The sequence below is a fragment of the Erpetoichthys calabaricus genome, chromosome 1, assembly GCF_900747795.2.
Source record: "Erpetoichthys calabaricus chromosome 1, fErpCal1.3, whole genome shotgun sequence".
Classification (NCBI taxonomy): Eukaryota; Metazoa; Chordata; class Cladistia; order Polypteriformes; family Polypteridae; genus Erpetoichthys; species Erpetoichthys calabaricus.
In genome coordinates this window covers 238,971,306-238,986,042 of record NC_041394.2, presented here as the reverse complement: position 1 = coordinate 238,986,042, position 14,737 = coordinate 238,971,306, and the positions used below count along the sequence as shown (strand labels likewise).

Here is a 14,737-nt window from a genome sequence, read left to right as displayed (position 1 = left end):
TCAAGGGTATGACTTTCTGTCCATAGCAATTTAAAGTACATTTAATGAGGTGTTTGTGATGCTCTCCTCACCCACCTATTTATATGGTTTCAGTAATGGAGGAACCAACTAATTTTCTACATTTTTATTGTTTCTTGTTCTCCTTGCTCTTCACTCTATAGGCATCATGGTGCTCCATTGGATATTACTGTGGTGTTTATTTTAATATTTGTAAGTGTTAATATTGATATGAGCCTGTCTATGAAGAGTGCACTATATAAAAATAAAGTGAATTGAGTACAAAACAAAAAAGTACATTTAATGAAACAACTGCAATACCCAATATAACTATCCAAGATGTACTTCACCTGATTTTTAGCTTTTTTTTTCAAAGAAATAATAATAATAATATCCAAAAAGAGTGACAGTATATTTCCAAAAACCTAAGTCTGCAACCCTGAGTATATGCACTTACCCGCTCATGTTTATGTATGGATCGCTCTTTCCAATGATTCTTTGAGTAGTTTGGCTCACTGTCTGCACTGGATGGTGGTGGTCGAGCATAGGAATGTAAGCTGTTACTTGTGGCAATTATATGTACTGGAGAAGATCTGAACAGAAGAAACAAATGTCTTTATAAGAAAAACATACAAAAAAAAAATCATATCTTAATTTACTTTGATCAAACCAAAGATACTCTATGTGACATTTACAAATAAACATACAAAACTCTCCTGAATCAAAAGTATTCCATTTACACATGTATTTTTTACCCATGCTGAAAAACTGTATAAAATGATATTTGGCAGATATTACCCACTAAAGGTGCAGTATAAAACTACCTGTTGTAAAAAGTGCACTGCATTAATGGACTTTGTGGACTTGTTGCTATGTTTGCCAGTTCAGCTAGCCAGTTGGTGCCATTATCTGGGGATCCAGTGCTATCCAAAAGGCTTGATGTATGAGGTGTCCAAACAGATCGGGGACATTCTTGATGAGACACTCCAGGACTAATTTGATATAAAGGGGAGGAACCTGTGTCTTCTTGTACAGCCTGTAATTCTGGGAGATCATCTGTTTTACAACAGAAAAATAATACCAACACGTGAGTGAAGTGAAACAGAGATTTAAAATTAACAGGCATAGGTTTTCAAAGTACATAAAAAGCAACTCTTGATGCTGTATATATTCTGATTAATGACACATGAATAGACTTTATTATAGCTCATCAATTGTTCCTCTGCCCTTCCCAAGTCCTGCCTGTTCCACCACCATTATATCTTCCACTAATCTTTGCACTCTTTGTTGTAGGATCCTTGTGTACACCTTACTAGGAACACTCGGAAGACTAATGACATGACCATTTTTCTTATGTATCGGGACAATGATGGCTTTGCCCCAATCTGCTGGGCAACATGACACTTCTCCTCTAACTATTTCTCTTTCCAGATGTTAAGTTTCTTTGCTATTTTGTTATACTTTTTTCTGTGATCTTTACTAAATGATTTTGTTGTTTTTAGATGTTTTCTTGGATTACTTAAATCTAAGAAAGACCTCCTGTGACATCCATTGTACTTTCTTTTGCCTTATTTGAAAACTTGTTACTTCTTGTGCTGTACCAGTGTATATATTCCCTGATTTCTTTCCATGCTTCTTCCACTGTGGCCATTTCTCGTGTAGCATAGTGTAGTACTTTTGTAAAGCTATTTTATCATGTAGTTAATCTGTATCAAATCTTCTCATATATACTTGCCTATGCAGTATATTGATTTCAAGTTCAGTTTTACACTGGCCATCACCACCTGATAGCCTGATGCTATATCCGGTCTATAAAATGATCAACACATTTTTACACTATTCTTCCAGCTTCAGTTAATTAGTACAAAGGCTATCATATTCATGGTTTTACTACCCAAAGACAGCCATGTCCACTTCCTGTTTGCCTTTCTCTGATAGAACATTGTATTCGTTATCACATTTTTGTTCTAATAACAACCTTGTATTAGCCATCACCCTCTCATTTTCTTTTCTATATTTCTACATCCAAATTTATTTAGTATTCCATAACAGTTTTTCCAGTAATTCCCATCTTCAGCACTAAAGTTTCTCGCCACAGTGATTAAGTCCTAGATGTCTTTTTCAGGGCAGATTGTAGTACATTGTAGAATTCTTCACTGTCTTCCACTGTAGAGCTTGCTCTTGGTGGACATACTTGTATGACTGTGGTTTTTCCACATGTTATTTTAAATCAACTGTTTATAATTCAGCAACTGGCAGAAAATTATTATGAATGAGAAACAAAAATAAAACACTTTGTACAACCACTTCGTTAATTTTAAGCAAGCCTTTGACAGTGTATGAGACTGTGGCAAGTACTTAGAAATTATGGGATACCGGAAGAGCTTGTTCAATTGCTAGAAGACCTGTACTGTAAGTCTATGAGTGCAGCAAGGAGACGGTGAATTGACAAAGTGGTTTAAAGTCACAGTGGGAGTTTGCCAAGGGTGTAACTGATCTCCATACCTGTTTGATTTACTTTTAGAGGCAATGATGAGCATTGCATTAAAGATGGTTTAAGCTGTAATATCACTAGATGGCCAAACTACTATAAATAACCCATGCTTTGCAGAGGTTGTTGACTTATTTGCAGATTCACCCAAGGAACCTCAGGATTTGACAATAAAGTTAATAGCTGCAGCAAGAGATTTGGATTGAAAATAAACATATGGAAAACTAAAACAACAGCAGGTAAAAATTGAGGAACAAGATATTAAACTAGTAAAGAATGTATGTATCTGGGAGGATTAGTAACTGAAGACAGACAAAAGAGAAAAGATATAAAATGCAGAACAGGCTTCTCTTGCTCTGCATTTGGAAATTTTGAATATTTGGAAAATGAAAAATATATTTAACGAACTAAAACTTAAACTCTATGAAAGACTTGTAAGCCTGGTTTCATTATATGGATCAGAATGTCCGTGTCTTCTGACGGCTGAAGAGAAGAAAATACTTGTAGTAATTAACTGAGGAATCATAAAGGGATAAAATATGAAATGAAGTATTCAGAGAAATACTAAGGCAGAAAAGAACATTAATTGATAAAATCAGAGAAAGACTTTGTTTAGTTTGTGTTTTGTAACAACAACCTTTTAAGAAAGGAACAGAAACAATTAACATCTCACAGCAGAAGGATGAAGAAATGGAAGACCAAGAAAGATATCGATAATGTAAAAAAAGATTTGGAATAATACATATTGGATTTGAAAACTGCTGTTAACATGATTATAAATCAAGTGCAATGGAGACATCTTGATAAAAACCTCATTATCAACGTCAGCAAAAGTTGCAAAATTCTCCTCCACCTGAAAACTCCCTAAAATGCCTTTTAATTATTTTATCCATCAGATTATTTTTATAGTCTGTACGTAATTCGCACATAAGGATTAATAGAAGTACCTGCAGTATTCTGAATTTTATTATAAACGAGAATGCTATATTGTAAAAATCCTGTGAATCTGAACTGAATTAAACGATTCTGAGAACAGGGTTATATTTTGCACTGCTTAAATGAGGAAATACACTGAACCTCCTATAGCTGCCTCCAGTAAATGACAAATCTTGACATTTTGGGCTAGGTTAAAGGCAGTTTAATATGGGTCTTGGTACACTTTTTCATATGGCCCCCACGTCATTTAAGTAGCAAGTTTTTCTCAGTGTGTCCTACTACGAACAAAAAGGCACCCAAGTCAGTTAAGAGAATTGAACAAATCAAAAATCTGGCTTGGTTTACCATAATCCATGCGATTCTCACTAGACACATATCCTGGGGAGGAGGGCAGGTCTTCGTTGCACTTTAACATCTCAAAAGGATCATCCATTCCTGAAACGGTTTCCTCCACGAGTAGCTGACGTTTTTTCACAGTGTTGGGCCCAGATTTTGTCTTCACTTCCCACACCATATTATTCCATGTCACTCTACCTGACTTGAAAACAAAGACATTTCAGATATTAACTTCCACAACACAAACAAAAACACTTTTCACCATATAGCCCTCTGTGCAGATTCACTACATGTAATTTTAAATTTAAACAAAGAAAAGAGATCACCTGTAAATCTAAGATTAGTGTGATCACAGTTGAAAAAAATACAAATAATATCTAATAAGCATTTTCTGTCATTTAAAAATTCCTCATCTCTTAAACAAAGAATGACATGCTATTTATTGCAATTTATTCAATCATGAAAACCTGAAATGAAGGAACCAGATAGGAGAATATACAGTATTTATGTATGTCAAAATGATACATGTAATTCAAATAACAAAACATACTTTAATATGCATAAACACACATATAACCAGCATATAGCAAGTCCAATAAATCTGAAGGGTTTCTACTTCCACTAATTTTAACACAGTGGGCACCACCTGCTTCGGTCATTATCTCAAGGTTGTTTATCTTATGAAAACTTTAAAGGTGAACAGTTGGCAAATTACAAATAAACTTTTTTCCCCCCATTAGAAAGCAATAAACTCCAGCCTCCCAGACTAGCAACATACAGAACATAGTATTTAGTTCTTTGAGGCAAGCAGAGCTTCAGGGAAAAAAAGCATGTAAGAAAGCAACAAACTATCCTGTCAATATAAGACATTAGCTTGTATCTACTTTAAGATTTGTATGCTATAAAAAGTGTCAAGTACAAAAATCCATTGAGCTCAATGGATTATCTATGTTGTCCAGATGTCTTATCCAGATACTGTTTCAAAGATGGCAATGTTTTCACTTCAACGACACAAAACAGTACTTTGTTTCACATTCTCATGACCCTTTGAGTGAAGAAGACCTTTCTAGTTTGCTTTAAATTCATTTCTCTGTAATTTCTATTGGTGTCTATGTGTATGGTATTCACTGCTTTGAGGGAAGAATGCTGCTGGATTAAATGTAATGATGCCTTTGAGAGTTCTGTAGGTCTGAATTAGGTCTCCCAGCAGTCCCCTCTTGTTAAGGCATAAGATTTAATCACTTTAGACTAGAACAGGCGAACACACCCTTTTAGTCCCCATGGTTCTTCTCCTCTGTACCTCTTCTAGTATTGCTATGTCTTGGCTGTAGCGTGGTGAGCAGATTCGCACACTGTACTTTGGACAAGATGCCACTAGCACTTTACACAGTGGGATCAGAACATCTTGATTTATATGCAATAGTTGTTACAATATAGCCTGCCATTTACACATTGCCTAGTCAACAAGAAATGTTGTATTATATGCTGTATTGTAACTCGTTAAATTCTTTTAAATGCTGGTTTCCTGTAGGTCAGCGTCACCCATCTTGTATTTATAATTCATGTTCCTTTTGCCTGTATAAACGGTTTTACACTTCTAGAGGAGTCTAGATAATGCGGCACTATTACAGTGTTTGAAGATTGTACATTTATCATCCCATCAATTCTTGCAATGAAAGGGAACATTAAAAGTTTACTAACAAGTCATTAACATAAATTACAAAGGTAACAGATCCCCAAGGGCCTCTAGGGTCAAACTTACCTATGCAGCAATTTCCACTCTTTTCTGTAAACTGTCTCTATCCAATTAACAATAATGTATAAACTTCAAGAAATGCTTTCATTAATCCTCAGAAACATTTCGATATTTTGATCTGCCATGATAACTAAAATTTTAAGAGACAAATTTTTAATCCAGACTGACATCAAGGCATTAATGTAAGATAATGAAGTCCTGGAAGTAAACTGTGACTGCTAATTTTCACAATATTCACTTTTTTTTTTTTTTTTTTTAGTTTATTTATAAAGCACCTTTCGCAGACAAGAAGTCACAAAGCGCTGTACAATAAAAGAAAAAAAAAAAAAAAAAAAAAAAAATTAAGTTAGGCAAGACAGACAAATTAAGATACACAATAGAGTAAAATGCAACATATATTTTAAGTAAATTAAAATAAATAAATAAGGCATCTGCTTCTGCAAACTTTTTAAATGTGCATGTAGTCTAAAATAAGTTCAGCATCAAATGCATAACCACGATTTGAAATGGAAACATAGTAAAGAGTAGTGTTCCTGATCAAAACCTCCCTTTTCACGGGATAGTACAAATCTATACCAATAGTAGTAGGATCGACTGTAGGCAATGCGCATCCCCTCCACTATGCTTCAGTGTATCATAGTAGCATCTTCTGTTTTAACACGTCCTCTCATTTCTCACCCAAAGAGGCCCCTCTCTCTGCTTTTCAGGGTTTTGTCAATTACCCGATTAGATAGATTAGAATTCTTCATCCCCTTCCCTGTAATTCTTTGCATATGAAATCTACACATTTCTACTTTATTTTTTAGTTTTCTCAAATTCCATGTGCCACTAACATATTATTACAGGTTATCCCAGCCTACCCTGCAAACTGATAGAGCTTCCCTGTTTCTCCCTCCCACAAAAAATATTACTTGAACTGCTGTAGTTAATTATTTATTCATATGACAAACAAAGCAAGAAAACCAGAAATGACAAAGCATCCGTTTACAGAAAGGGGTGTAAGGTAGGCAACACAATGTCTAGTCAGAAAGTATGTCAAAATTAAATGACTGCAAATGATGCATCTCATTGCCTCTGAGGGTGTTATATGAATAATAATCACAGGGGATAACTGATTACACAATTTCCTCACAACTTCTTTCTCATGGTTCCAAATCTCGTTTGGTCTCATAAAAGTACCATGATGTTATTTCATTTTAGCAGCTAGTCAACAAATGAATAAGCTGATTTCTCTACCCATCTTTTTTCTTTTTCCACTCTGTCATGGAACAACAAAAATGACACATCTGACGAACATCTGCGCTCATATGAAGTTCCACGACCCTCCCATGTTTATATCATTCAGATCAATTAGTCTCTTCCTCTTCTTACAGCCACCAATGTTCCTCGCAGTTTGTGGACAATGCATGCATTTTACTTCTCACAGAGTACTCACTGATGGCTTACAACCCACTGAGATTTTAGGATTACGCAAATGAAGGCTAACACTAAAAATCCCTGCAAAAATTGAATCATTAGAGCCCTCTTAAGGCAGAATTCTTTAAGGTGGATTCCTAAGGGAACTACCAAATGATGCTTTTTTCATAAGAGACACTTATTTGTGATAAGCCATTACCTTGGGTTAATGAATGGTGTTTAAGTTCCTGCTTTCATTCTGCTACATCAAATATTTCTAATTGCATATTATAAATTCCACAAACTGTACTCTCTGCTTTCCTCTTCCTTCCTTTGCCTACTGTTCAAAAAGGCAATGAATGATGAATACACTTGGGTGCACAGGGAACAGAGTTAGTTAGGCCCACTGTTAGCTATCTATACTCGATTAAAGAAATAAGCAATTAAGAGCCGAAAATCTTAATAAAGAATTATGGACAAAGTGTACATATTGAATAAATGCCTGCAACCTGAAGTTCAATTAGAACATCTGTAAAGTTCATGGAGCAATCCTGTTTAACCAAAAATTCAAATCTTACAGACAGAGAGCTGAATATTACACCTTCTTCTTCCTCTTCATCTTTTCCCAGTTTTGTGTGAGGTTAAGGATCTATTGGGCTTCACAATAAAAAACTGCAATCAAACTTCTAAGTGCATTTTGGAACAGGCCTAAGAAAGTGGCTTTGTGTTAGAATAATCACAGGGAAAGAATGTTTGAAATATGTCACTGAATGAGCACTGCCCACCTTTAATATAATGGTACCATATTTATAAGCAGATTTGTTCTCATGGATCTACAGTTTTATTTCATTACAAATTATGCTAAACCTCAAACAATAACTAACTGCAGACTGTTCACTAAAGTTGAAAATAAAAATAGCTAACAGGAGATAAATATAAAAAACATTCTAGAAATGAGAGTTTGGTCTATCAAGGCCATCTTACAAAAACTAGAACCTTTATGAACTGACCGTTTACTAAACTTGTGCATTTTCAACAAATACCCCAAGATACCCATAGAATAAATAATACTTAATAGGGTCAGTATAGGTTTAAAGATCAGTACTGTCACATTTACAAACTGCAATACTGTGAAATTCTTACTTGCCTGTGCCAATGAACGTGCAACATGTCACCAATCTCTAACAACAAGGTTATGTATTGTAATTACCTTACCTCATGCTGCCTGTTGCACAATAGTTTATAGCAAAGGCCCAATCAAGCTTTTTCATTTTTTTTTGCACCATTACAAAATAAAAGGAATTCTATACAACTGGTACCACCCTCAGGTTGGTCAACTAATCAGATGATTAGCCACACTGTCACTTGGACCGAGCAGTACACTGTTGGCCTCAGCTATTTCTTGTAATCGTACTGTATTGATGTCGACCGAACCAAACTGCTTTATAGCCTTTCTGGAATTTAAATGGCAATTTAAACACAAAGCTTTACTTAAGAGTAGATCTGGTGAACAGTTTATAATAGGACACTGCCAAGTCTTACTGTGGGCATCATACTGGTTAGCACTGCTAACTTATGATCCCAGCACTCTGGCTTCACATCCTAAACCTGATTGCTGTCTATGTGGATTATTTTACACCTTTAAGGGATGGGGCAACTAGAGTTTATGTGTTTGAGCTAATTTAGAATTGTAAATCACCCTATGGTATGACCCCGAATCTGCCCTACAATAAATTGGTGCTTCCTCTAGCTCCAACCTTGCGCTGAATGCTGCTGTGTCAGGTCTCCACAACCTAGAATAATTCTGAAAAAAATGAAACAGAAAACTCTTACAAGTCATATTTGTGTTTCATATGCCAATTTTAATAAGCTACACATCGTACACATAGTTATCTTTAAAATTTTAAAGTAAACATTTATTTCCATTATGAGTGTACATCTTGCCTGAAGAAGGGGCCCGAGTTGCCTCGAAAGCTTGCATATTGTAATATTTTTACTCCGCCAATAAAAGGTGTCATTTTGCTTGACTTTTCCCTTATGTGCCAACTTTAAATTTGTGAAATTTGTTATGGCTCAATGCAGCCAAGAAATAAATTTTGCTAATAAAAACTGAAATCCCAATTACACTTCCTCACATTACCACTGAACTCTTAATTTTCGTCATTATCCTTAATTAGCAGATACAGTATCCAGCCTTGTGTACGTTTTGATAAATTCCAAGCATCACAGGATTCATTTCGCTCAGGAAGACTGTGATTTTGAAACAATAACCATTCATCCATTTATCTTTACACAATTTCATCCATTTATTTTTTAAGAAAAAGTCTCTGGTGTCAGATTCTGAAGTATTCGTCCCAAAAAAAAAAAAAACAGAAGTAAAGATGAGAAGACACGGACATCAAAGGGAAAACAAACGCCTTTTTTTCTTTAAGATAACAGAAAAAGGCTGCGAAAACAATATGCGACTGCAAACTAAACTGTTAAAAGGCTGTAAATCTAATATTTTTAATCTCTGAAATGAAATCAGAACATACCAGTTGCATTCATATGTATTCTTTATTGAAAAACTGGTTGGAATGAGAGCTAACACGGGAAGACCTAAATAAATCTCTCAAGTTAACCAAAGGACAGATGCAATTTACGAGAGTAAAATGTTTCCAGAACTGCGCTTCTTGACCCCAAAAGGAACAGAGATTCCGTCCGTCCATTCTCTTACGACAGCCGCGGCTTCCAAAGGCAACATACAGCAGCCAAGTTTTGATATTCTACTTAAAAGGTGATAACCTCCCCCCTCCCACATCACGTGGCACCACGCATGCGTCTGACGCCTGGATGCGATGCAGGCCTTGTTTGTAAACTTTGAAAACTTGACGCATGCGCTCCATTGCCCATTCATTCAAAACTGCGTAACAAAAGATGATCAATAACTAATTGGACGAGATAATCCGTGAGAATGCCAATGAATCCATTACGACCTGGAACACACTTTAAATATCAACTAACATTATACATAAAAGAAATAAGTCACGGGGGACGTGGAAACAAACTTTGATTAAACACTTTCTTAAAATCGTGTTAAAACGCTTACATAACAACAAAAGGGACTGAACAGAACAGATTTTTTTTTCAAACTTTGGTATACAAAACATGTATTACTTACCGTATGTTATTAAAACGAATAAAAACGCAGATCAGTAGATTTGCATTTGTAGCCCCTCCAAGAAGTTTTCTCTTGCTTTTGTTTCTTTTCTCCCTTGAGAGCTGACACTAAAAATATAGCCTGTCGCCCCCTCCCCCCCGTCACAAAAGTTTAATAAGCCACACAAGCTTTGCGTGCCTTTAGCAAGTTCAATTTATTGTGAACAAAAGTAGACTGGAAACAACAAAACAAAAGTGAATAAAAAACGGAAGTCCGCACTGTAGAATAAACAATCCACAAAGCTTTACGGTTTTATAAGCAGTTTAGCAGGAATGTCAACAAGTTCGGACACGGCCACTGTCGACCTGTCAAGATGGTGCAATGAATGAAGCTGAGACGTCACGGATGGACAGAGACTAGTCTCCCAGAGCTCGAATCAAAACAAAAACTCTGACAAAAACAACGCAAGTCGCCGTCAAATATCTCCTCAGCAGCGCGGTGTCACTCGCAATCGGTCCGCGCGCCGTCGCCCCATCGTTCCGCTCTCTCTGCCCGTATCACCGCGGTCTCGCTACACCGCTGCTTTGCCGAAGAACTGCCAGCCTTTTGTTTTCTTGCCCGAAAGTTTCTCACTTACCAAACCCGTCGCCATTACACGGTTATCTGCTCTCCCCAGAAAGGGCGGGCGAGACTACTCCGTGAGGCGAACTCGAAATCTAAGTGGTCCGAGTTGCTGCCCGTATACTGACTCGCCCTTCTATTGGCCAAGGGCAGTCGAGGCAGCCCCCCCCCCCTCCTCGGCCCCCCGTCTTCCCCCCTCCCCTCGGGCTCTGTTTATTTTTCTTCGCACTTTGTCTTGTTGCACGTAATTCTTAAGTCGAATTCACGACCTCAGGCTTTAGCCTCACTGTTAAGCGTCGGGGATCTGTGCGCTCGTTCTGTAGCCAAGCTGCCGAAAGTGCAGAGACTGCCAGGACGTGGATGGACGTAGAACTCCCCATCCGGACTTCTGTCACAACAAAGCCGCGATTGACAGCTGCGCTCGCAAGTGCGAATTCACACACAGGACGGTCAACACAAGCAACCACTCAGCCGATTCATTCATTTCTTATTCAACCAGTAATTCATAGACAAAGAAAATAAACTGGTTCATTAGACTTCATGGATATGCGCACAATAAACACAAAAGGCGGAAAGTGTTGGCTTTCAGACTACGACATACGGGGAAGATGTTACATTACTGACTCGTTATCTGCTATCTTAAAAACTAACGCAACAGACGTCGTTCGAGGCGTGTTAATTGACTTACGATTATGAAAGGTAATATCCGTTTTCAGGTTGCTTATTGATCTAAGCAAAGAAATTAATCCGTTATAAAAAACATAGTGCTTCGTTTTATAGCCATACATATGGAAGCATAATGTGATTTCTTCTGCATTGTTAAGTACAAAATTATAACGATAAAGTCAAAACACTGTCGTGTGCACAATTCACCAATTTTTATTTCACATCTCTTTTGACTTTATTGTGATACATTTTAATGTATTTATTTTTGTGTGGTAGGAAATCTTATTTTTTAGCATTTTTCTCTTTCATGATCCTTTGAAAAGAATATCAAACAATAATGCAATATATTATTTATGCTACATCTTACCTTTTTGATATACCCATTTATGTCATATAAAAGGACATAAACTGGGTTATTCTGTTGAAAAGAGGTTTGAGGCAAGACATATTTATGATTCTTTCACTGTATACATTACAATATTGAAAAACCTGGAAAGTGAATGTCGAGACCATGTGTTGGCACTGACTTTGAAATGCACAGGCACTGGCTTGATGCTTGGCTGCTTGCAGTGATGTAAGGTGTTCTGCAATGCATTATGTGAAATTTCTAACTTTTAAAATCAAAATATGGCTTACAGTTTTTACAGGCTGTATATAAATGAGGTTTATATTTAATTCTCATTTTATTATTACCATTACATGAAAAATACCATGCTTACCAAAGTGACTCTTAAGGTAATCACCTCGTCGCCTCACCCCATGTGCCTGCCCTGCTCATATCATTGTCTAGGGTGGCAGGGGTGCCATTTCAAGGACAGTAAAAATGCTAGAGCCAGCCCAGTGGCGGGCGGGCATCCTTTTGGCCTTGGAAACCCTGCAGATTTAGTTTTTTCCTCCAGCCTAACTGGATTGTGCCCCTTCCCTTTTCCTTAGACTTGCATGTTTAAGGTTCTTGGGTGACCAACCAGGGATTATCTATTAACCTTATTTAAGGCACCTGCTGCCTTAGCCACACTGCTGTGGCATTTGTTCTTGTAGCAGTGTTCTTCAGCTCTTTCCTGTTATCAAGGCCAGCAAAAATGCCAGAGCCAGCCCTGTGCAGACCTAATTTTAAGAAAGGTGTACAGTTTTCTCAGATATTGTTCAAGTATCACCTGCTTAGGTTTCTTTTGTGACATGCTATGTTAAAACTGATGATCACCTATGGGTTTACCCCCATTTACATACTGAACCCTGGTGGCCTCGTCTAAGTGCTGCTCTGCCTTGTTGACCTGGCACTGTGGTTTTTGGTCAGCCTTACTACTTCCTGGCTAAAGACTGGATTTCCACTATTTTGAAGTACTTATATGAAGTGTGTTGAATGCTTTGCCCAAAATGAAAATGTAGCCTACTGCAGCATCCAAAATATACTGACAGGTGATTGGGACATTACCATGCTGCATTGGCCAGGTTATCAGCATTGTTTGTTCAGACATATACCATCTTACCACAACACTTTTAATAAGAAGGAACAACAGTGGCAAATCTGCCCTAATATCTACCAGATATGGATCTGTGGACAACACAGTATTAGTTACTGCCTCATTTAAAACAAGGTCTGTACAGTGTAAAGCTTGGGTACAATTCAAATTTATCATGGTCTACAATCTTGTTATACTACTCTTTAACTGAAGCATGGGTATCTAAATGAGGCGGCTCCTTCTTGTCATGTTTACTTTGCAGCAACTGCTTTCAGCTCAGGTCAGGGCAGTGGTCAGTTGTTAGATCTGAACTGAACATTAAAACAATAGCCATTGTTCTTTGAGTGTATGGGTCTGAAACTGATAGCAAACTCCTGTCCCATTCTGCTCATCGTTTTACATTATCTTCCAAAATACAATGAGACTTTTAAAGTAAATCTGATTGAATTACTAACTCAGTTAAGCTCTCTTTCCCCAGACAATCATTTCTGATGATGATTTTAGGACCTATTGAGGGGATGTGCCACCAACCAGCACACAAACTCTCTGAGTAGCGTTTCCATGAAACGTAAATGGGAATGCATTTAATTGCAAATTAAAATGTCAATTCTGTGGCCCTTTTTCCCATTAGCAGAGTGGGACTCTGTCTAATATTCAGTCATGTTTTTTGTTCCTTAAAGGAAGATTAGGGACACTTTGTCAAGTTGTACACTAGCCATCAGCTGCAGATTGAGGCCTTCCTTTCACAACCAGATGTAAACTGCTGATCGTCAGTTTTTGGCTCATTTTGTTTGGTGCTGGAGGCAGCTGACTAGAAAGGGCAACCACTACCCTTGTAGTGGTCTTCCTGGGCTAGCAACCTCCTTAGCACTTTCAGTATGGGGGTATGACGCCTCCGATCCTACCCGAAAATCACAAAAGAGGTATCTGGAGATCCTCACTTTTTGCTATAGGGTTTTCCCTATACACTTGGCTCCAGTCTCTCAAAGATGTAGGATAACTGTCCCAGATGATTAGATTAGGTTAGCTACACTTTACTAACCCTAAGGGGATAATTTAGATGCATACAGCAGCAGAAATATAAAAAAACAAGGATACAGATTCACAGGACAAATAATACATCCTATCAATAGATAGATACATTCAACTTTATTTGTCCCCAGGGGAAATTTGACTTTTTACAGGGGCTGCTTAAATATATACATAGATACACACACACTATGAACGTAACATACACCAGAATGACTAAAAAGGAAGAAAATGTTGAAAAGAAAGAAAACTTCTGTTTTGGCAGTCCCAGCCCCAGTGAGGCATTATGCAGGAGTTGCTGTTGGAATAAAGGACCCCAGTAGCATTTCCTGACACAGTTCTGAATAATTTGCTGTCCAAAGGTCCTTAGTGTTAGTGTGTCAGAGAGAGGATGTGTAGCATTGTTCATAATGGCACTCAGTTTTGTTTTAATTCTCTCCTTTGTTACAAACTCCAGGGGATCCAGTGTGTGTCCCATAACTGAACCTGCCCTTCTAATCGGTTTGTTGATTTGGTGGGTCTTTATTGAAATTATGTTATCATCCTAGCCCACCACAGCATAGAAGAATGTCATGGCCATCACATAGTTATAAAAGAGGAACACAGTTTCCTAGGAAAAAAGAGCCTGCTATGCCCTTTCTTATATAGTGATGTAGACCCCCAAAATACCTGTAGGAGTGCACCCTCTCTACATCCATTGCCTGAAATGTGACCAGACATAGGGGCTCTTTGGTATAGCCAAAATCTATAACCAGTTCCTTGGTTTTGTTGGTAGGCCTGGACTGACAAAAATGAATCAAACCAGTTGAAAAGCTGGTTCAGTTCATTAGCTCTGTTTTTGTCCCCTTCTTTTGCACGTTTTATACCCTGCCAGTAGCCAGTGATAGTCATCATTCCATTTCACATTGTTC

General features: G+C 37.4%; 1 protein-coding gene across 2 annotated transcripts in view; it reads right to left on the bottom strand.

Moving 5' to 3' along the window:
• The window catches only part of hbp1 (HMG-box transcription factor 1), a 36,942-nt gene extending 26,130 nt beyond the window's left edge, over positions 1-10,812 (bottom strand). Inside the window, exons 1-4 of one of the 2 annotated variants that reach the window (XM_028812949.2) lie at positions 10,688-10,812; positions 3,770-3,962; positions 822-1,053; positions 455-590 (exon numbers count right to left, since the gene is read on the bottom strand). In XM_028812949.2, the coding sequence (XP_028668782.1) occupies positions 455-590; positions 822-1,053; positions 3,770-3,962; positions 10,688-10,702 (576 nt within the window). In that variant the 5' untranslated portion in view covers positions 10,703-10,812. Of the gene's footprint in view, positions 1-454; positions 591-821; positions 1,054-3,769; positions 3,963-10,071 lie in introns of both variants that reach the window. The other variant, XM_028812958.2, reaches the window with a different exon arrangement.
• Positions 10,813-14,737: the final 3,925 nt, after the last annotated feature.